The 23,596-nt window shown below is 53.2% G+C and overlaps 1 protein-coding gene across 2 annotated transcripts in view; it reads right to left on the bottom strand.

Annotated features, from left to right (window-relative positions):
- Positions 1 to 10,206: 10,206 nt before the first annotated feature.
- Positions 10,207 to 23,596, bottom strand: part of LOC147090662 (paired immunoglobulin-like type 2 receptor beta) — a 35,638-nt gene continuing 22,248 nt past the window's right edge. Inside the window, exons 2-3 of one of the 2 annotated variants that reach the window (XM_085977437.1) lie at positions 14,688 to 14,906; positions 10,207 to 11,949 (exon numbers count right to left, since the gene is read on the bottom strand). In XM_085977437.1, coding sequence (XP_085833563.1) covers positions 11,891 to 11,949; positions 14,688 to 14,906 — 278 coding nt within the window. In that variant the 3' untranslated portion in view covers positions 10,207 to 11,890. Of the gene's footprint in view, positions 11,950 to 13,979; positions 14,907 to 23,596 lie in introns of those variants that run through there. The other variant, XM_085977436.1, reaches the window with a different exon arrangement.

The raw sequence follows: 23,596 nt of genomic DNA, 5'->3' as shown, positions 1-23,596 counted from the left end.
CCCTCCCGTCCCCTCCTCACCCATCCCCCTCCCCTCCCCTCCTCTCCTCTACCCTCCTCTCCTCTCTGCTCCTCACCTCTCCCCTCCCCTCCTCTCCTCTCCTCTCTCCTCCCCTCCTCTCCTCCCCTCTCCCCTCCTCTCCTCTCCCCTCCTCTCCTCTCTTCTCCCCTCCCCTGCTCTCCTCTCCTCTCCCCTCCTCTCCTCTCCGCTCCTCACCTCCCACTACTCTCCCCTCATCTCCTCTCCTGTCCTCTCCTCTCCATCTCCTCCTCTCCTCTCCTCTCCCCTCCTCTCCTCTCCCTTCCTCTCCCCTCCTCTCCTCTCCCCTTCCCTCCTCTCCTCTTCTCTCCTCTCCTCTCCCCTCCTCTCCTCTCCCCTCCTCTCCCCTCCTCTACTCCCCCCTCCTCTCCTCTCCCCTCCCCTCCACTCCTCTCCCCTCCCTCCTTTCCTCTCCTCTCCCCACCTCTCCTCTCCCCTCCCCTCCTCTACTCTCCCCTCCTCTCCTCTCCTCTCCTCTCCCCTCTCCTCCCCTCCCGTCCCCTCCTCACCCATCCCCCTCCCCTCCCCTCCTCTCCTCTACCATCCTCTCCTCTCTGCTCCTCACCTCTCCCCTCCCCTCCTCTCCTCTCCTCTCTCCTCCCCTCCTCTCCTCCCCTCTCCCCTCCTCTCCTCTCCCCTCCTCTCCTCTCTTCTCCCCTCCCCTGCTCTCCTCTCCTCTCCCCTCCTCTCCTCTCCGCTCCTCACCTCCCACTACTCTCCCCTCATCTCCTCTCCTGTCCTCTCCTCTCCCATCTCCTCCTCTCCTCTCCTCTCCCCTCCTCTCCTCTCCCTTCCTCTCCCCTCCTCTCCTCTCCCCTTCCCTCCTCTCCTCTCCTCTCCCCTCCTCTCCTCTCCCCTCCTCTCCTCTCCCCTTCCCTCCTCCCCTCTCCCCTCCTCTCCTCTCCCCTCCCCACCCATCTGTAACCTCCTCCAGCAGTACAATCCTCCAAGAGCTCTTCGTTCCTCCAGTTCTGGCCTCTTGCGCGTCCCCCACTCCCTTTGCTCCAACATTGGCAGCCGCGCCTTCAGCCATCTCGGTCCTAAGCTCTGGAATTCCCTCCCTAAACTTCTCCACCTCACCCTCCTTCTTCAAGACCCGGCTTAAAACCCCCCTCTTTGAGCAAACCTTTAGTCGCTCCTCCTAATATCTCCGTTGGCACCCTGTTCCTTTCATCACTTAGGCTTCTAGGAAGCACCTTGGGACGCTTTCCTCTGTTACAGGTGCATTTCCTGCCGCTGTTCTTGTCGTTGTCGTCCCTCCTTCACTCGTCAGCCAGGGTGGGCATCACATCGGTGCCCATGCCTCTATGAAATGGAAAGCCAGCAGCAGCTGTGGGATGTCCAGCAAGGCTCCGTGCCCTTGGGAGGGGCTGGGTGGGTCTGGAGTTAGCGGCGGGGGGGGGGGGGGCGGGGGGTGGAGGATGCGAGAGAAAGGAAAACAAAAATGGGTTTACTCACCGAGGGAGAGTTGCAGAAGGATCAGGCGGAGAGCAGAGGCCATTGCGGCTCCTCGGCTCTCTCTGTGGGTCTGGAGGAGGCGTCACTCATCTCAGGCTGTTGAGACGGGCTTTGCGACACGCTTATTATTGCTGAGCCATTAGTTCTGCTTTTCTCCTTCCTAGTTCTCTGATCTGACATCCGTCTCTAGTTAGGAAACCATCTCTTCCAATCAACAACATCCTCATTTCTCAGATCAGGGCTCTGAGCTTCCGCCTGATTGCCCCCTCCAAGACAGCAGCTAAAATCCGGCCGCAGCCAGGGCAAAGTAGGGTAAAAAAATGGCGGAATTGTAGAGGCAAATGAGTTACGCCCGTCACTCCATGGGGCGAGAGTTTGCGCCAGAATTATCAGCGCAGAAGAAGTGGTATCAGCCGAACCAGGGCAAAAGGTCAAGGAAGTTAAAACGCAAATTCCGCCGTTAGCCATGTTGGGTAGACTGGACGGGGAAAGGCTGTTCCCACTAGTTGATGGTACAAGGACTGGTGGACACAGATTTAAGGTTTTGGGCAAGAGATACAGAGGGGACGTGAGGAAAAACTTTTCTACGCAGCGAGTGGTGAAGACCTGGACCTCGCTGCCGATGGAAGTGGTGGAAGCGGAGACACTCAATGTTTTCAAAAGGAAATTGAATTGGAGGGAAATAAACTTGCAGGGCTACTGGGATGGAGCGGGGGAATGGGAACTGACTGGATTGCTCCACAGAGAGCCGGAACAGAATCGATGGGTCGAATGGCCTCCTTCTTTGCCGTTATGTCTCTATGACTCATTTTCAGTGAATTAAAATCAGGTTAGCACTGTTGCCTCACAGCGCCAGGGACCCGGGTTCGAATCCGGCCTCGGGCGACTGTCTGTGTGGAGTTTGCACATTCTCCCCGTGTTTGCGTGGGTTTTCTCCGGGTGCTCCGGTTTCCTCCCACAGTCCAAAGATGTGCGGGTTAGGTTGATTGGCTATGATAAATTGACCCTTAGTGTTAGGGGGATTAAATACGTGGGGTTACAGGGATAGGGTGGGATATGTGTTGGTGTAGGGGTTACGGGGATCGGGTGGGATATGTGTCGGTGCAGGCTCGATGGGCCGAAATGGCCTCTATCTGCACTGTGGGGTTTCTGTGATTCTGTGATTCTGTGAACAGGTGGAGGATGAGACACGCTTATTAAAGATGTTTCATTTTTGTGATTGAGATGAAATAACTCTGTGTTCTGGATTGTCTGTTGTTGTACTTGTTAATGTCTGGAATGTTTTACAGGTGTAACCACTAATGTTCCTCCTAGCTCCGCCTTTATGGACCCTCCTGATTGGTGTGAGTCTTATTGATAAGAGCTGGGTTTTACTCATAAGGGAGCTGGGTTTTACTCATAAGGGCTGGGTCGGTGATGAATGCCCTGTGTTAACTTGATGCCATGATTATTACTTAATAAAAGCCTTTAATTTTAGTTTTAACTTCATGGATTCAGGCAGTTATTTGGCACATCAGTGATAACCCATTTTCAGCTTTATTAATAAAACGACAGCAGCTTACCACTCTCCAACACATCCATGAATGTTCTTCAACGCAAGGGATTAAAAATAAACAATTCCGTGGCATTACTTTGCCCGATTGCGCTGGTTCGTGGAAGATTTGCAATTATGCAAATGAATTTGAGTGGAAACTTGAACCTTAAATTCATTTTGGAAAACCAGCGCCGTTTCTAGTGTAAACGGCACCCAGTTTCCCGATTCCCAAAGCAGAAACTCTACCCCATTATTACCAAGTATCTGCCACCTTCTAAGTCCGTCCATTAAATCCTCCGCCCGACCCTGTCAAGGCACAAGCCAGGAGTGTGATGGAATTCTCTCCACTTGCCCGTTTGATTGGCACCCCATCCACCACCTTAAACATTCACTCCCTCCACCACCGGCGCACTGTGGCTGCAGTGTGTACCATCTACAAGATGCACTGCAGCAACTCACCAAGGCTTCTTCGGCAGCACCTCCCAAACCCACACTATCTTCAGCCTAGAAGGACAAGGGCAGCAGACGCATGGGAACACCACCACATCCAAGTCCCCCTCCAATTCACACACCATCCTGACTTGGAAATATATCGGCTGTTCCTTCATCGTCGCTGGGTCAAAATCCTGGAACTCCCTCCCTAACAGCACTGTGGGAGCACCTTCACCACACGGACTGCAGCGGTTCAAGAAGACGGCTCACCACCACCTTCTCAAGGGCAATTAGGGATGGGTAATAAATGCTGGCATTGCCAGCGATGCACACATCCCATAAACGATTAAAATAAAAGTTCCCGCTCACGTCATTGGCCGCGCCCCCAGGTCCCGATAGGCGAGTTTCCACCAGTTCTGTTAGCCTGTTGACTGGGGTGGACTTCATTCGGCCGTGTCCTGATTCTCGGGCGCACAGCCCCCCGTGGTCACACACACGACTCCAGTGCAAGTCAGCTGACCGGCAGTGAGTTCAAGCCACAGGTCCGGCCCCCCACCCCGCTCCGCTGCTACAGAAATCACACACCTTTAAGAGGAAAACTTAAAGGAACACGGAGCGGGCCGGAGCGGAGTCGACAACGGGTTCAACTGGCGTGCGGCGAAGCGGGAAGGGTTCGGGTTTGAGGGACTGAATTTGAGACGAAGGTTAAAAGGGAATTGAGTCGGAATTTGAGAAGGAAAACTGTGAAAGGATTCAGGGGAAACTGAAGGAAAACAGGATTTGAGGCGACAGCTCCGGTTGAAGAGTTAGCACAGGTCCTGGTGGGATGGGCTGAATGGCCTCCATTGCATGGGCCCATTTACCCCAATTGTGCCCCTGAGCCGGGTCTCGTTGTCCAGTCCTGTAATTTGTGAGTTAAGCTAATTTGCATGTTGATGCGCTATCAATTACTCATAAAAGACTGAGAGTTAGAAGAGTAACTAAAGGCTTTTATTAACAACAGAATGGAGGTCTGCCTCGAGTGGTCGACCGGTCCAGGATACAAAGGGCTGGGGAGCAGTCACCTTTATACTAGGACCTGTGGGAGGAGTCAGCCGAGGCATGCCCAGGCATGTACACAGTGGAATACAAACAGGACAAACAGGAATACAAACAGTAGTAGCCGCCGATGTCCGCCGACTGGGACTCGGAGGCCATAGAAATCCGCTGTTGCGCAGGCAGGACTGGGAGAGAGCAACGCCGCACCGTGTCGGGGTGGATGAAGCTCTCCGTGCTCCCAGAGTCAAAAAGGCAGATTGTATCGTGACCATTTACCTTAATGTCCATTGTGGAACTGGCCAGTTGGTGCGGTCTCGCTTGGTCCAGTGTAACGGATGCCAGCGTAGGGGTCGGTGTGTCGCTGCGGGTATCAGATGAGGCGGTGTCGGGGGCCTGCTGCGTCCCGGCTGTCGTCCAAGATGGCGGCGTCCATGATCCCCATGTGGCTGGAGGCGTCCAAAATGGCTGCTGTACCGGTGATTCGCACACGGCCGGGGAGGTCCAAAATGGCGGCCCGCATGGCCCACACGCGGCGCTGCTGGGGTTCGGGGTGCCTTTGGCCCTGCAGACGCTAGCGTAGTGTCCCTTCTTCCCGCAGCCCGAGCAGATCGCGTTTTTCGCCGGGCAGCGCGCTCTGGGGTGTTTTGCCTGGCCACAGAAGTAGCATTTCTGGCCTTGGGGCACTGCTGTCTGTCCTTGGGACACTGCTGCGGTAGTTGGGCCGTTGTTGGGGTGTGGCTGGGGTGGCACGGCGCTATGAGGCGGTCCTACCGTGTCCCAGGCTGTCATTCCCCGCGGCGTCCACGGTGCAGAGGAGTAGGCACCCATGCCCTGGTGGGCTGCATCCAACGATAGTGCGAGTTCAGAGGCCTTGTTGAGGTCGAGGTTACTCTGCTCCAACAGTCGCTGTCGTGTGTAATTGGATCTGTGGCCCGCTACAAAAGCGTCCTGGATAAGTTCCTCTGTGTACACGGCGGCCTTTACATCCTTACAACCACAGGCCCGGCCAAGCACAGACAGTGCCTGAAGGTATTCCACGGTCGATTCCCCAGGTTGTTGTTTACGACTCCCCAGGAGGTGCCTGGCGTACACTTCGTTCACTGGGCGCGTGTACTGGTCCTTGAGGAGCTTGATAGCATCCGCGTACGAGGTCGCGTCTTGGATGACTGAGTACACTCGGTGGTTCACTTTGGAGGTCAGGACATCCAGTTTGTCCTCGTCCGATTTGATTGCTTCGGAGGCGGTCAGGAATTTTTCGAAACACTTAAGCCAGTGAGTAAACTTGGTGGATGAGTCCGCCTCCCGATGATCTAAGTCCAGGCATGCTGGTGTGAGGATCTTCTCCATTATAAAAATGTTGTTAATAAAATTGATGCGCTATCAATTACTCATAAAAGACTGAGAGTTAGAAGAGTAACTAAAGGCTTTTATTAACAACAGAATGGAGGTCTGCCTAGAGTGGTCGACCGGTCCAGGATACAAAGGGCTGGGGAGCAGTCACCTTTATACTAGGACCTGTGGGAGGAGTCAGCCGAGGCATGTCCAGGCATGTACACAGTGGAATACAAACAGGACAAACAGGAATACAAACAATGGTTTACCACACATGTCCCTTGTCAAAGTGTCATAAGAACATAAGAAATAGGAGCAGGAATGGGACATGTGGCCCCTCGAGCCTGCTCTGCCATTCAATAAGATCATGGCTGATCTTCTACCTCATCTCCACTTTCCTGCACTATCCCCATAATTCCCTTAATATTCAAAAATCTATCGATCTCCGTCTTGAATACACTCAACGGCGGAGCCTCCACAGCCCTCTGGGGTAGAGAATTACAAAGATTCACCACCCTCTGAGTGAAGAAATTTCTCCTAATCTCAGTCCTCAATGGCCAAACCCTTATTTTGAGACTGTGACCCCTGGTTGAGACTCCCCAGCCAGGGGAAACATCCTGTCAAAATGTTGTATGTTTCAATGAGATCACCTCTCATTCTTCTAAACTCTAGAGAATATAGGCCTAGGCTACTCAATCTCTCAAACAGTGTAGTTGGTCAGCAGGCAGGGATTAAACCCACAACTTACTATCTTTGTTAACACCACACTCTAACCATCTGGGCTAACTCACTAGCAGTGTCAATGTACATCAATGTGTTGGCCAATGAGTTGGAGGTGGGACTTACAACAAACAGAGAAACAAACAGAGTCCATTTTAAAACAAACAGAGTCTATTCTACAGCAAACAGAGTCTCTTTTACAAAAAATCCTTTTACACCCAGCAGAGTGTATTTTAAAGCAAACAGAATCTATTTTACAATAAACAGAGTCTGCTTTAAAATAGACTTTACTTATTGTAAAATAAACAAAGTCTATTTTACAAAAAACGAAGTCAATTTTAAAGCAACAAGTATCGATTTTACAGCAGAGTCTATTTTACAATAAACAGAGTCAATTTTACAATAAACAAAGTCTATTTTAATGCAAACAGTCAATTTTACAGCAAACAGAATCTATTTTACAATAAATAGAGTCTATTTTACAGCAAACAGAGTTAATATAATGCAGCAAAAAGAGTCTATTATCTCAAAAAAGTCTGTTTAATCTGTGCACTACAGCAAACAGTCTACAGTGTCTATGTAAAAAGAGTCTCTAATAACTACAGCAAACAGAACTCAAGCTCGAAACTGCAGCAAATTCTCCCGATAAAAGCAGGGTGATTGCAACGTCCTTTGGCGGTTTTCTCGTGCAAATCCCATGTACAATGGGAGCACTGAGCTGGGGGATGCTTGGGAATTAGCGATGCGGCCTTCCTGCAGCCTGCGATAGAGGGCAGCAAAAGGAGCATGTTTGAAGAGCCATTTTAAGAGCACGCCTTCAGGTGGCAGACAGGAAGTAACTAAAACTCTCAGCAGTGACAGAGGGAGTCGCTGTATTACAGCAGGGTTAATGTAACACACCGTTGGAAATAGAATCATAGAAACATAGCAATTTACGGCACGGAAAGAGGCCATTCGGCCCATCGTGTCCGCGCCGGCTGACAAAGACCGATCCACCCTGGTCCCACTTTCCAGCTCTTGGTCCGTAGCCCTGCAGGTTACGGCACTTCAAGTGCACATCCAAGTACTTTTTAAATGTGATGAGGGTTTCTGCCTCTACCACCCTTTCAGGCAGTGAGTTCCAGACCCCCACCACCCTCTGGGTGAAGAAATTTCCCCTCAAATCCTCTCTAAACCTTCTATCAATTATTTTAAATCTATGCCCCCTGGTTTTTGACCCCTCTGCTAAGGGAAATAGGTCCTTCCTATCAACTCTATCCAGACCCCTCATAATTTTATACACCTCAATAAGGTGTCCCCTCAGCGTCCTCTGTTCCAAAGAAAACAACCCCAGCCTCTCCAAACTTTCCTCATAGCTAAAATTCCGCAGCCCAGGCAACATCCTCATAAATCTCCTCTGTAGCCTGTCTCGTGCAATCATATCTTTCCAATTACAATGTGGGGACCAGAACTGCACGCAGTACTCTAGCTGTGGCCTAACTAGTGTTTTATACCATTCAAGCATAACCTCCCTGCTCTTGTATTCCGTGCCTCAGCTAATGAAGGCAAGTATCCCATATGCGTTCTTAACCACCTTATTTACTTGTCCTGCTACCTTCAGGGATCTGTGGACCTGCACTCCAAGGTCCCTTTGTTACTCTACACTACTCAGTGTCCTACTCTTTCTTGTGTATTCCCTTGCCTTGTTAGCACTCCCCCAAATGCATTCCTCGCACTTCTCCGGATTGAATTCCATTTGCCGCTGTTGGTCTGAGATGGGACATTAACCCCGTTGTACTATCGAAGTGCGGTTCGTGTACCGCCAAGAGTTGCACGGTCTCACCCTACACCTGAAGGACACGGGGTGCTCTCTGTCTCTCACCCAGCAGGGCTCGGTTTGAGGTCTGCTTTAGAGAACTTCTTTTGTGGCAGATCTCTGCCCTAAAGTCCTCGGGGAATTCAAAAACCTAGACAACCCCTTATGATCTGGAACGCACTGCCTGAAAGGGATCCAATAATAACTTTCAGAAGGGAATTGGGTAAATACTGGCAGGGCTATGGGGAAAAGGCGGACTGATTGGAGAGCTCTGTCAAAGAGCCGGCACAGGCACGATGGGCCGAATGGCCTCCTTCTGCGCTGCATCCTTCGATGATTCTATGAGGGGTTTGATTTCACCCATTGCTCCACCCCGGCCAAGGGGCAAGTCCAATCGCAAGGGGTGGGCAACTCTGCCCGCAGTGCCAGTCTGAGCCGGTCAAATCCCATCCATCCCCGCCTCCCCCCTCCCCAACGAGCTCCGCCATTGGTTAATCTGCACGCCAATCACGAGCGGCTCCTCCCTCTCTGGCGGCCCCTGCGCTGTAAACAGCGTCCGGCGTTCCTATCTTCCGCCGCGCCGCACTTTAACGGACCGATCCCGGGGAACGCCCACTGCAGGGTCGCCAAATCTGATTGGCCGTATTCCCGGAGGTTGCATCACACGACCTCCGACCTCCAACTGCCCCTCACTCTCCCGCCATTGGCCGCCTGAGAGGCCCGTCCTCGCAGCGCCCCAACTTGCCCACGGCCAATCGGAAAGCGGGACAGGCTGGTAATTATCCGACCAGATGACGCTCGCTGCAGTGCCCTGGAGATCAGTCTCAAACTCCGGGAGGCTCCAGGGCATAAGAACTTAAGAACATAAGAAATAGGAGCAGGAGTCGGCCATTCGGCCCCTCGAGCCTGCTCCGCCATTCAATGAGATCATGGCTGATCTTCTGCCTCAATTCCATTCACCGGCCCTATCGCCATATCCCTTGATGCCTTTACTAGTCAGAAATCTATCGACTTCTGTTTTGACTATACCCAATGACTGAGCCTCCACTGCCCTCTGGGGTAGAAAATTCCAAAGATTCACCACCCTCTGTGTGAAGAAATTTCTTCTCATCTCAGTCCTGAATGGCCTATCCTTTATCCTGAAGCTGTGGCCCCTGATTCTAGACTCCCCAGCCAAGGGAAACATTCTCCCAGCATTCACCCTATCAAGCCCTATAATAAGTTTGTATGCTTCAATGAGAGCCCCTCTCATTCTTCTGAATTCAAGAGAATACAGGCCTAGTTTACTCAATCTCTTCTCATACGACAGTCCCGCCATCCCAGGAATCAATCTCGTGAACCTTCGTTGCACTCCCTCTATGGCAAGTATATCCTTCCTTAGGTAAGGAGACCAAAATTGTACACAGTACTCCAGGTGTGATCTCACCAAGACCTTATATATTTGGAGTAAGACTTCTTTACTCCTGTACTCAAATCCTCTTATAATGAAGGCCAGCATACCACTTGCCTTCCTAATGGCTTGCTGCAATCCTGGGGGTGTTGGTAAACCTAGGCAGGCAGAGACCAGCGGTAGGGCATCGCCTCGGGGATCGACGGAGATAGGGGTCCGCCCGCAACCTGCCGGCCTTCCAGAGCGAGCGGCTGCCCGCGAGCGGGGGGCGCGGTGGGGAGGGGTGGCAGACTGGCGGGCACTCCGCGGTCCGGGGCTGGCACGCTGAGGGAGCGCACTAGAGTGGGCATGGACTCAGCAAAGGCCCAGTGGGGAGCCTCCGCATTTTTTTAACATCCCCACCATCGTGCGCCGAGGGGCGGAACCACCAGCAACCGCACCCACCCCCCCACCCCGCCCGAAGGCTGAATGCTTAGAAGCGGATGAATTTAAGGGGAACAAAAGCCCTGCAAACGATGCACCGCGATATAACTTTCCACTGATATACAAAAAGGTGCATCAAGAAATCTACATGAAATCACCAAACACAGTGGACTGAAAGTAGACTGTGGGAAGAGCAACAATAACAGCACCAACACTGCTTGAATTCATCCACCTTCGAGGGCCAATGAGCTGTAAGGTGTGATCATTCTTTGGATTGTATTTGTAGATATGTTTGTGCCGATTATGAATACATTTATTTATGAAACAGTTCCATACGTCACCATGACAGCAAAACATTGCTAAAGAATATGTACAATCGAAGTGATGAGATTAGACCATGTAGTTAGAAACTGGATCCTGGTCTGCAGAGATAACACCAGGATATTCCACATAGACTGATTGTACCGATCTCTCTTAGAGAGAGTATGTGATATCAGGGAGTGTTACACTGAGGGGTGTGTTATACAGGGGCTTTTGATACGGGTCTGTATTAGAGAGAGATTCTGATATCAGTGAGTGTTACAGTGAGGGGTGTCTTATACAGGGGCTGTTGATATCGGTCTGTATTAGAGAGAGAGTGTGATATCAGGGAGTGCAGTGAGGGGTGTGTTATACAGGGGCTGTTGACATTGGTCTGTATTAGAGAGAGAGTGTGATATCAGGGAGTGTTACAGTGAGGAGTGTGATATACAGGGGCTGTTGATATTGGTCTGTATTAGAGAGAGAGTGTGATATCAGGGAGTGTTACAGTGAGGGGTGTGTTTTACAGGGGCTGTTGGTATGAGTCTGTATTGAATAGGGAGTGGGATATCAGGGAGTGTGATATCAGGGAGTGTTACAGTGAGGAGTGTGATATACAGGGGCTGTTGATATCGGTCCATATTAGAGAGAGAGTGTGATATCAGGGAGTGTTACAGTGAGGAGTGTGATATACAGGGGCTGTTGATATCGGTCTGTATTAGAGAGAGAGTGTGATATCAGGGAGTGTTACAGTGAGGAGTGTGATATACAGGGGCTGTTGGTATGAGTCTGTATTAGAGAGAGAGAGTGTGATATCAGGGAGTGTTACAGTGAGGAGTGTGATATACAGGGGCTGTTGGTATGAGTCTGTATTAGAGAGAGAGAGTGTGATATCAGGGAGTGTTACAGTGAGGGGTGTGTTATACAGAGGCTGTTGGTATGAGTCTGTATTAGAGAGAGACTGTGATATCAGGGAGTGTTACAGTGAGGAGTGTGATATACAGGGGCTGTTGGTATGAGTCTGTATTAGAGAGAGAGAGTGTGATATCAGGGAGTGTTACAGTGAGGGGTGTGTTATACAGGGGCTGTTGGTATGAGTCTTAATTGAATAGGGAGTGGGGTATCAGGGAGTGTTAGACTGAGGGGTGTGTTTCACAGAGGGTCTGTATTAAAGGGAACCCTAAATTTGCTCTAACCCTTGTTTTGTAAATGGGGTGGGTTTGAGTTGTGGTTGGATGTCCAGTATACACCCCGCCCAATTTCAGGCTCCAGTCACTCGGGACGGATCGGTTAAAATTGTGTCTGCAATGTGTGGTCTGTCGAGGGTCTCACCCTGCTGTGTGATGGTGAGCGATCCTGTGTTTTTGTGGGGCTCAGCTCAACAGTAAATACGGCCATGCCCTTCATTCTCAGATTACTTGGGGTGATTTCAGGTTGATACCCTTGTCTGTTGTTTGGTCTCCTCCCTCAACCTTCCATCGGGAGAACCTGCAAGTGATGACAAGGTTTATCGAATGAAACGTCTGTCTGAAGAACAAGAGACAACAAGCAGGAACGGCGATAGTACAGCAGGGTGGACACGCAGTTATTTAAATTCATTCGTGGCATTTGGGCATCGCTGGCAAGGTCGGCATTTATTGCCCATCCCTAATTGCCCTTTGGAAGGTGGTGGTGAGCCGCCTTCTTGAACCGCTGCAGTCCATGCGCTATTGCAGTTACCTGCCACTTATCGGCCCAAGCCTGAATGTTGTCCCGGCCTTGTTGCATGCGGGCATGGACTGCTTCATTATCTGAGGAGTTGCAAATGGTGCTGAAAACTGTGCAGTCATCGGCGAACATCCCCATTTCTGACCTTATGGTGGAGGGAAGGTCATTGATGAAGCAGCTGAAGATGGTTGGGCCTGGGACACTGCCCCGAGGAACTCCTGCAGCGATGTCCTGGGGCTGTGATGATTGTACTCCAACAACCACAACCATTTTCCTTTGTGCTAGGTATGACTACAGCCAGAGGAGGGTTTTACCCCCAATTCCCATTGACTTCAGTTTTACTAGAGCTCCTTGATGCCACACTCGGTCAAATGCCGCCTTGATGTCAAGGGCAGTCACTCTTGCCTCACCTCTGGAATTCAGCTCCTTTTGTCCATGTTTGGACCAAGGCTGTAATGAGGTCGGGAGCCGTGTCATACAGAGACCCTGATAGTAGAGCAGAGTGGGGCACTGGTTTTATTCAGGAACACTGGGGAAGAAATTCAGTTGGTTCGCGCCTCCCATTGGCGCCTGGCGGGGGCGCCAATGGGTCGCTGATGCAGTAGCGCCGGGGCGAGGCGAATGCAGCACCGCACACCAAATCCACCCCACCCCCACCTTATCGCTGCCTCTAACAGTCACCGCTGGGGACTTCAACGCCAGGCGGATCGTGATGTCAGTGTCACTGGGCACCCGATCTGCCAAATTCATTTTTGCCCCCTGCCTTAGCGCCTCGCTACGATAAAAGAAAGAAAAAAGACTTGCCTTTATACAGCGCCTTTCACGAGCACCGGACGACTCAAAGCGCTTTACAGTCAATGTTATAATGTAGGAAACGTGGCAACCAATTTGCACACAGTAAGCTCCCACAAATAGCAATGTGATAATGACCAGATAATCTGTTTTTGTTATGTTGGTTAAGGGATAAATATACTGCCCAGGTCACTAGGGAGAACTCCCCTGCTCTTCTTCGAAATAGTATACGGGATCTCTTACATCCACCTGAGACAGCAGACGGGGCTTCGGTTTAATGTCTCATCTGAAAGACGGCACCTCGTGTCAGCCTAGCTATATGTGCTCAAGTTCCTGGAGTGGGATTTGAACCCACAACCTTCTGACTCAGAAGCGAGCCACAGCTGACACAGTGACACGGAGAGGAGGCATGAAGCAGGTGGCTGCCGGCTCCAGGGGCAGTACTTAAAGGGATCATGAGCAATGAGTCAGGTTCGAGCTGTTTCACTGCTTCTTTGTCAGTTTGACATTGTGCAACAGTTTAATTCAGTCATATAAAGGTTCTTTCGTTTCAGGAGTGTTGTGGCGACTGAAAATTAGTTACATTGAGTCTGACAACATATCAAAGTGCTACACTTGGTTACATTAATGGGGGCAGTACTGGCAGTCGACCTCACCCCCCAGGATCTACGGCGGAGGGAGCGGAGGCAGCGGGAAAGACTGGAACATGTGGCCAGAGGGAGGAGGAGGGCCATCAGGGCTCTCAACAGGAGGCCTTACCCTCCGAGGGTATTCCTACAGCACTTCTCCTGCCTTCAATGAAGTGAGGAGCAGTGTATTAGATGGCTCCGCACCACCAAGGTGGTGGTCACAGAACTCTGTCACATCCTCCAAACAGACCATCAGCATCACACCTGGATGACTTAAACACAGATCACTTTTCCTCACCACATGCCCATCATGCCATCCCTCTGTCATGCCATATCACAGCATCCTCCTGGATGCAAAATTGAAATGAGAGAGACCACAAAATATTGCAAACTCCATGAATAAATTTATGCATAGTCATATCACACATATCACAATCATTCCAACAACCAATGACCCTGGGGCCTGCCATAGTTGAATAGCTGTCACTGTGTGCAAGGCATGAGATGTGGGTGTGAGTGTTGGTCGGTAGAGATTGTTGGTGGGTGAGTGCTGGGGGTCTGGTGCTTTGGGCAGTGTGTGAAACTTGTGGTTCAGACGGTGGTATGTAGCATTTGGTGAAGCATTCAATCACCCCGAGCACCCGACTGAGGTGGATCTGCCATAAGCACACCTGCTTCAGTCCTCCGGCTCCTCCTCTTTGCTGAGGCAGGTGCACAGCCAGCATTGCTGAAAATGAGCTGCTGCAGCATCAATGAACTTCCCCTTTAAGTACTGGGAAAAGCCTGTGGCGATGATGAGTTGCGATTTGACTGCACCCGATATTGGTCAGCACTTTGAGTTTAACACCACTGAGCTAGGCTATTAGCACTTGATTTAGTGCCCCAATCATTTCTTTCAGCAATGAGACTGAATTTTGCATGCAGTCTGATTCATTGGGCGCTAAATCTCAAACTTTTCTAAAGTTAGCACCCATTACTGGGCTATAATGAAATTCTCAACACGCTGCACCCTGCCCCCACCCGCCCAGCTGTGTTTTAAAATAAACACTAAATAACACAATGCTGCAAATATCGATGATGTCAGAGAAATCAGATTACCGGTAACTTCTTTCCTCTTCATGAGATAGATTCCAATGAGCCAAACAATGGCCAGCATTCCGAGTGCCAGCACCGCTCTGATGATTAGGATTGTTCCCTGACCTAGTTTGTCGGTAGAGATTGTTGGTGGGTGAGTGCTGGGGGTCTGGTGCTTTGGGCGGTGTGATGCCGCAGTCACAGCGGAGGTTAACTGGGCTGTTGTGGACGTCGGTCTCCACTCTGTGAAAAACAAGAATCAAGAGCTGTGATGTGGAACAGAAACTGGAACAAAACCTGAGAGCAGAGCGAGCTTGCTCCACACATGAGGAACAGAGCCTGGGGAGACATGAGTGTGAGTGTGACAGACCCTGGGCAGACTGGAGAGTCAGTGTGACAGACCCTGGGCAGACAGGGGTGTTGTTGTGACAGACCCTGAGCAGACAGGAGTGTCAGTGTGACAGACCCTGGGCAGACTGGAGAGTCAGTGTGACAGACCCTGGGCAGACAGGGGTGTTGCTGTGACAGACCCTGAGCAGACAGGAGTGTCAGTGTGACAGACCCTGGGCAGACTGGAGAGTCAGTGTGACAGACCCTGAGCAGACAGGTGTGTCGGAGTGCCAGACCCTGGGCAGACAGGCGTGTCAGTGTGACACACACTGGACAGACAGGTGTGTCAGTGTGACAGAACCTGGGTGATGCGCTATCAATTACTCATAAAAGACTGAGAGTTAGAAGAGTAACTAAAGGCTTTTATTAACAACAGAATGGAGGTCTGCCTCGAGTGGTCGACCGGTCCAGGATACCAAGGGCTGGGGAGCAGTCACCTTTATACTAGGACCTGTGGGAGGAGTCAGCCGAGGCATGTCCAGGCATGTACACAGTGGAATACAAACAGGACAAACAGGAATACAAACAGTGGTTTACCACATTCACCCCTTGTTTAAAATTGAGTCCGGCGGGGTGAAGTGTATTAAAAGTTAGTGTATTGGAGTCTCTCCGGAGGTCTTGTCTGCCGCTGTGATCGGCGTGGCGACGGCAGGGGTAGTGAAGCTTCTGGCGTCGAGTCCAGCGTAGGCTGTGGCACAGGCGTGTCGTCCTCGTAGATGTCGAGCGGGTCGCGGGGCCCAGGCCTGCCGTCTGCTGGGGCTGGATATCGGATCGTGGGGGGGGGTGGTAGTGGGTAGTGGGTTACTGTGGTCCCCGAGGGTGCAAGGTCTCTTATGGAGACTGTGTCCTCCCGCCCGTCCGGGTATGCGATGTAAGCATACTGGGGGTTGGCGTGGAGGAGGTCGACCCTCTCGACCAGGGGGTCCGTTTTATGGGTCCTCACGTGTCTTCTCAGTAGGACCGGCCCTGGGGACGTCAGCCATGGCGGTAGCGATGTCCCTGATGTGGACTTCCTTGGGAAGACGAACATTTTCTCATGAGGGGTGGCGTTAGTGGCAGTGCAGAGCAGTGACCGAATAGAGTGGAGCGCATCGGGGAGCACATCCTGCCAGCGGGAGGTTGGAAGGCCCCTAGACTTTAAGGCTAGCAGGACGGCCTTCCAAACTGTCGCATTTTCTCTTTCCACCTGTCCGTTCCCCCGGGGGTTGTAACTGGTGGTCCTGCTTGTGGCAATACCCCTAGTTAGCAGGTACTGACGGAGTTCGTCGCTCATAAACGATGAGCCCCGGTCGCTATGGATATAGCTGGGGAAGCCGAACAGGGTGAAGAGGTTGTTCAGACATTTAATGACCGTGGCACTGGTCATGTCCGGGCAGGGGAAGGCGAACGGGAAACGGGAGTACTCATCAATAATATTGAGGAAGTACACATTGCGGTCGGAGGAGGGGAGAGGCCCTTTAAAATCAACGCTCAGGCGCTCGAAGGGGCGAGTGGCTTTTATCAGGTGGGCCCTGTCTGGTCTATAAAAGTGTGGTTTGCACTCAGCGCAGACTTGGCAGTTCCTGGTCATGGTCCTGACCTCCTCAATAGAGTAAGGCAGGTTGCGGGCCTTGATGAGGTGGAAGAACCTGGTGACCCCCGGGTGGCAGAGGTCATTGTGGAGGACCCGTAGTCTATCGATCTGCGCGCTGGCGCAGGTGCCACGCGATAGCGCATCCGGGGGTTCATTTAGCTTCCCGGGCCGGTACAAGATCTCGTAGTTGTAGGTGGAAAGTTCGATTCTCCACCTCAAGATCTTGTCATTTTTGATTTTGCCCCTCTGCTTGTTGTTAAACATAAAAGCAACTGAACGCTGGTCAGTGAGCAGGGTAAATCGTTTTCCGGCCAGGTAGTGCCTCCAATGACGCACAGCCTCCACAATCGCCTGGGCCTCCTTCTCAACAGCGGAGTGTCTGGTCTCCGGGCCTTGGAGGGTTCGTGAAAAGAAGGCCACGGGTCTCCCCGCCTGATTGAGGGTAGCGGCCAGGGCAAAGTCGGACGCGTCGCTTTCCACCTGGAAGGGGATGGATTCGTCCACTGCGTGCATGGTGGCTTTGGCAATGTCCTCCTTGATACGGTGGAAGGCTAAGCGGGCCTCTGCCGTCAAGGGAAAAGAGGTGGACTTGATCAGCGGACGGGCCTTGTCCACATAGTAGGGGACCCACTGGGCGTAATAGGAGAAAAACCCTAGGCACCTCTTCAGGGCCTTGAGGCAGTGGGGCAGTGGAAGTTCCATAAGGGGACGCATCCGGTCGGGGTCGGGGCCGATGACTCCGTGTTCCACAACACAGCCAAGGATGGCGAGGCGGTTTGTGCGGAATATGCACTTCTCCTTGTTATATGTCAGGTTTAGGAGTTGGGCGGTGCGGAGGAATTTTTCGAGGTTTGCGTCATGGTCCTGCAAGTCACGGCCGCAGATGGTCACATTGTCCAGATATGGGAAAGTGGCCTGCAACGCATTTTGATCTACCATCCGGTCCATCTCCCTTTGGAAGATGGAGACCCCGTTGGTGACGCCAAAGGGAACCCTAAGGAAGTGATAGAGGCGGCCGTTTGCCTCAAAGGCAGTGTACTGGCGGTCCTCAGGGCGGATGGGGAGCTGGTGGTACGCTGATTTCAGGTCAATGGTCGAGAAGACGCGGTACTGCGCGATCTGGTTGACCATATCAGCTATACGGGGGAGTGGGTAGGCGTCCAGCAGAGTGTAGCGATTTATTGTCTGGCTGTAGTCGATGACCAGGCGCTGCTTCTCGCTGGTCTTAACGACCACAACCTGGGCTCGCCAGGGGCTGGTGCTGCCCTCAATAATCCCTTCTTTCAGGAGCCGCTCCACTTCGGTTTTAATGAAAACCCTGTCCCCGGCACTGTATCGCCTGCTCTTTGTGGCGATGGGCTTACAGTCGGGGGTGAGGTTAGCAAACAGTGGGGGGGGGGTGACTCTGAGTGTGGAGAGGTTGCACCTGGTGCGCGGCGGGCAATTTGGAAGCTGCTGGCTGCGGACTGTGAGTGGGGGTAGGGGTCCACCGTACGCCATCGTAACACTTTTAAGGTGGCACTGAAAATCTAACCCCAGCAGGACGGCAGCGCAGAGGTCAGGCAGGACCAGAAGTTTAAAATGATCGTACACGGTCCCGTCTACTACGAGTGTCACCACGCAGTAGCCGCCGATGTCCGCCGACTGGGACTCGGAGGCCATAGAAATCCGCTGTTGCGCAGGCAGGACTGGGAGAGAGCAACGCCGCACCGTGTCGGGGTGGATGAAGCTCTCCGTGCTCCCAGAGTCAAAAAGGCAGATTGTATCGTGACCATTTACCTTAATGTCCATTGTGGAACTGGCCAGTTGGTGCGGTCTCGCTTGGTCCAGTGTAACGGATGCCAGCGTAGGGGTCGGTGTGTCGCTGCGGGTATCAGATGAGGCGGTGTCGGGGGCCTGCTGCATCCCGGCTGTCGTCCAAGATGGCGGCGTCCATGATCCCCATGTGGCTGGAGGCGTCCAAAATGGCTGCTGTACCGGTGATTCGCACACGGCCGGGGAGGTCCAAAATGGCGGCCCGCATGGCCCACACGCGGCGCTGCTGGGGTTCGGGGTGGCTTTGGCCCTGCAGACGCTAGCGTAGTGTCCCTTCTTCCCGCAGCCCGAGCAGATCGCGTTTTTCGCCGGGCAGCGCGCTCTGGGGTGTTTTGCCTGGCCACAGAAGTAGCATTTCTGGCCTTGGGGCACTGCTGTCTGGCCTTGGGACACTGCTGCGGTAGTTGGGCCGTTGTTGGGGTGTGGCTGGGGTGGCACGGCGCTATGAGGCGTTCCTACCGTGTCCCAGGCTGTCATTCCCCGCGGCGTCCACGGTGCAGAGGAGTAGGCATCCATGCCCTGGTAGGCTGCATCCAACGATAGTGCGAGTTCAGAGGCCTTGTTGAGGTCGAGGTTACTCTGCTCCAACAGTCGCTGTCGTGTGTAATTGGATCTGTGGCCCGCTACAAAAGCGTCCCGGATAAGTTCCTCTGTGTACACGGCGGCCTTTACATCCTTACAACCACAGGCCCGGCCAAGCACAGACAGTGCCTGAAGGTATTCCACGGTCGATTCCCCAGGTTGTTGTTTACGACTCCCCAGGAGGTGCCTGGCGTACACTTCGTTCACTGGGCGCGTGTACTGGTCCTTGAGGAGCTTGATAGCATCCGCGTACGAGGTCGCGTCTTGGATGACCGAGTACACTCGGTGGTTCACTTTGGAGGTCAGGACATCCAGTTTGTCCTCGTCCGATTTGATTGCTTCGGAGGCGGTCAGGAATTTTTCGAAACACTTAAGCCAGTGAGTAAACTTGGTGGATGAGTCCGCCTCCCGATGATCTAAGTCCAGGCATGCTGGTGTGAGGATCTTCTCCATTATAAAAAATGTTGTTAATAAAATTGATGCGCTATCAATTACTCATAAAAGACTGAGAGTTAGAAGAGTAACTAAAGGCTTTTATTAACAACAGAATGGAGGTCTGCCTCGAGTGGTCGACCGGTCCAGGATACCAAGGGCTGGGGAGCAGTCACCTTTATACTAGGACCTGTGGGAGGAGTCAGCCGAGGCATGTCCAGGCATGTACACAGTGGAATACAAACAGTGGTTTACCACACTGGGCAGACAGGAGTGTCAGTGTGACAGACCCTGGACGGACAGGAGTGTCAGTGTGACAGACCCTGGGCAGACAAGAGTGTCAGTGTGACAGACCCTGGACAAACAGCAGTGTCACTGTGACAGACCCTGGGCAGACAGGAGTGTCAGTGTGACAGACCCTGGGCAGACAGGAGTGTCAGTGTGACAGACACTGGGCAGACAGGAGTGTCACTGTGACAGACCCTGGGCAGACAGGAGTGTCAGTGTGACAGACCCTGGGCAGACAGGAGTGTCGGAGTGACAGACCCTGGACAGACAGGAGTGTCAGTGTGACAGACCCTGGGCAGACAGGAGTGTCAGTGTGACAGACCCTGGACAAACAGGATTGTCAGTGTGACAGACCCTGGGCAGACAGGAGTGTGAGTGTCACAGACCCTGTGCAGACAGGAGTGTCAGTGTGACAGACCCTGGACAAACAGGATTGTCAGTGTGACAGACCCTGGGCAGACAGGAGTGTCAGTGTGACAGACCCTGGGCAGACAGGAGTGTCAGTGTGACAGACCCTGGACAGACAGGAGTGTCACTGTGACAGACCCTGGTCAGACAAGAGTGTCAGTGTGCCAGACACTGGGCAGACTGGAGTGTCAGTGTCAGACACTGAACAGACAGGAGTGTCGGTGTGACAGACCTTGGACAGACAGGAGTGTCAGAGTGACAGACACTGAGCAGACAAGAGTGTCAGTGTGACAGACACTGGGCAGACAGGAGTGTCAGTGTGACAGGCCCTGGGCAGACACGAGTGTCGATGTGACAGAGAATGGACAGACAAATGTGTTGGCGAGACAGACCCTGGACAGGCAGGAGTGTGAATCTGCAGACCCTGGCAAGACAGGAGTGTGAGTGTGACAGACCGTGGTCAGACAGGAGTGTGAATGTGCAGACCCTGGCAAGACAGGAGTGTCAGTGTGACAGACCCAGGCCAGACAGGAGTGTGAGTGAGACAGACCCTTGGCAGACAGGTGTGTGAGTGCGACAGACACTGGCCAGACAGGAGTGTCAGTGTGACAGACTCAGGCCAGACAGCAGTGTGAGTGTGACAGACCCTGGCCAGACAGGAGTGTGAGTGTGACAGACTCTGGACAGACAGAAGTGTCAGTGTGACAGACCCTGGACAGACAGGAGTGTCAGTGTGACAGACCCTGGCCAGACAGGAGTGTGAGTGTGACAGACTCTGGGCAGACAGCAGTGTCAGTGTGACAGACCCTGGGCAGACAGGAGTGTCAGTGTGACAGACCCTGGGCAGACAGGAGTGTCAGTGTGACAGACCCTGGGCAGACAGGAGTGTCAGTGTGACAGACCCTGGGCAGACAGGAGTGTCAGTGTGACAGACCCTGGGCAGACAGGAGTGTCAGTGTGACAGACCCTGGGCAGACAGGAGTGTCAGTGTGACAGACCCTGGGCAGACAGGAGTGTCAGTGTGACAGACCCTGGGCAGACAGGAGTGTCAGTGTGACAGACCCTGGGCAGACAGGAGTGTCAGTGTGACAGACCCTGGGCAGACAGGAGTGTCAGTGTGACAGACCCTGGGCAGGGAGGAGTGTCAGTGTGACAGACCCTGGGCAGACAGGAGTGTCAGTGTGACAGACCCTGGAAAGACAGGAGTGTCAGTGTGACAGACCCTGGGCAGACAGGAGTGTCAGTGTGACACACCCTGGGCAGACAGGAGTGTCAGTGTGACAGACCCTGGGCAGACAGGAGTGTCAGTGTGACACACCCTGGGCAGACAGGAGTGTCAGTGTGACAGACCCTGGGCAGACAGGAGTGTCAGTGTGACAGACCCTGGAAAGACAGGAGTGTCAGTGTGACAGACCCTGGGCAGACAGGAGTGTCGGTGTGACACACCCTGGGCAGACAGGAGTGTCAGTGTGACAGACCCTGGGCAGACAGGAGTGTCAGTGTGACAGACCCTGGGCAGACAGGAGTGTCGGAGTGACAGACCATGGACAGACAGGAGTGTCAGTGTGACAGACACTGAGCAGACAAGAGTGTCAGTGTGACAGACACTGGGCAGGCAGGAGAGTCAGTGTGACAGGCCCTGGGCAGACAGGAGTGTCGATGTGACAGAGAATGGACAGACAAATGTGTCGGCGAGACAGACCCTGGACAGGCAGGAGTGTGAATCTGCAGACCCTGGCAAGACAGAAGTGTGAGTGTGACAGACCCTGGTCAGACAGGAGTGTGAATGTGCAGACCCTGGCAAGACAGGAATATGAGTGTGACAGACCATGGGCAGATAGGTGTGTGAGTGTAACAGACCCTGGACAGACAGGCGTGTCAGTGTGACAGACACAGGCCAGACAGGAGTGTGAGTGAGACAGACCCTTGGCAGACCGGTGTGTGAGTGCGACAGACACTGGCCAGACAGGAGTGTCAGTGTGACAGACTCAGGCCAGACAGCAGTGTGAGTGTGACAGACTCTGGACAGACAGAAGTGTCAGTGTGACAGACCCTGGACAGACAGGAGTGTCAGTGTGACAGACCCTGGACAGACAGGAGTGTCAGTGTGGCAGACCCTGGCCAGACAGGAGTGTGAGTGTGACAGACCCTGGGGAGACAGGAGTGTCAGGGTGACAGACACTGGGGAGACAGGATTATCAGTGTGACAGACGCTGGGCAGACAGGAGTGTCAGGGTGACAGACACTGGGGAGACAGGATTATTAGTGTGACAGACGCTGGGCAGACAGGAGTGTCAGGGTGACAGACCCTGGACAGACAGGAGTGTCAGTGTGACAGACCCTGGGCAGACAGGAGTGTCAGTGTGACAGACCCTGGGCAGACAGGAGTGTCAGTGTGACAGACCCTGGGCAGGCAGGAGTGTCAGTGTGACAGAACCTGGGCAGGCAGGAGTGCCGGTGTGACAGACCTGGACAGACAGGAGTGTCGGTGTGACAAACCTTGGGCAGACTGGGGTGTCAGTGTGACAGACGCTGGGCAGGCAGGAGTGCCGGTGTGACAGACCTGGACAGACAGGAGTGTCGGTGTGACAAACCTTGGGCAGACTGGGGTGTCAGTGTGACAGACCCTGGGCAGACAGGAGCGTCAGTGAGACAGACCCTGGGCAGACAGGAGCGTCAGTGAGACAGACCCTGGACAGACAGGAGCGTCAGTGTGACAGACCCTGGAAAGACAGGAGTGTCAGGGTGACAGACCCTGGGGAGACAGGATTATCAGTGTGACAGACGCTGGGCAGACAGGAGTGTCAGGGTGACAGACACTGGGGAGACAGGATTATCAGTGTGACAGACGCTGGGCAGACAGGAGTGTCACTGTGACAGACACTGGACAGACAGGAGTGTCAGTGTGACAGACACTGGGCAGACAGGAGTGTCAGTGTGACAGACCCTGGGCAGACAGGAGTGTCAGTGTGACAGACACTGGGCAGACAGGAGTGTCAGTGTGACAGACCCTGGGCAGACAGGAGTGTCAGTGTGACAGACCCTGGGCAGGCAGGAGTGCCGGTGTGACAGACCCTGGACAGACAGGAGTGTCGGTGTGACAAACCTTGGGCAGACTGGAGTGTCAGTGTGACAGACGCTGGGCAGACAGGAGTGTCAGTGTGACAGACCCTGGACAGACAGGAGTGTCAGTGTGACAGACCCTGGGCAGACAGGAGTGTCAGTGTGACAGACCCTGGGCAGACATGAGTGTCAGTGTGACAGACACTGGGCAGACAGGAGCGTCAGTGTGACAGACCCTGGACAGACAGGAGTGTCAGTGTGACAGACCCTGGGGAGACAGGAGTGTCGGAGTGACAGACCCTGGGGAGACAGGAGTGTCGGAGTGACAGACCCTGGCCAGACAGGAGTGTCAGTGTGACAGACCCTGGGGAGACAGGAGTGT

Source organism: Somniosus microcephalus, unplaced genomic scaffold, assembly GCF_052327205.1.
Source record: "Somniosus microcephalus isolate GS21.2 unplaced genomic scaffold, FLI_Smic_1.0 unresolved_chr4, whole genome shotgun sequence".
Classification (NCBI taxonomy): Eukaryota; Metazoa; Chordata; class Chondrichthyes; order Squaliformes; family Somniosidae; genus Somniosus; species Somniosus microcephalus.
Note: the sequence above shows the minus strand (reverse complement) of the source record. Positions and strands in the feature narration are given on the sequence as shown.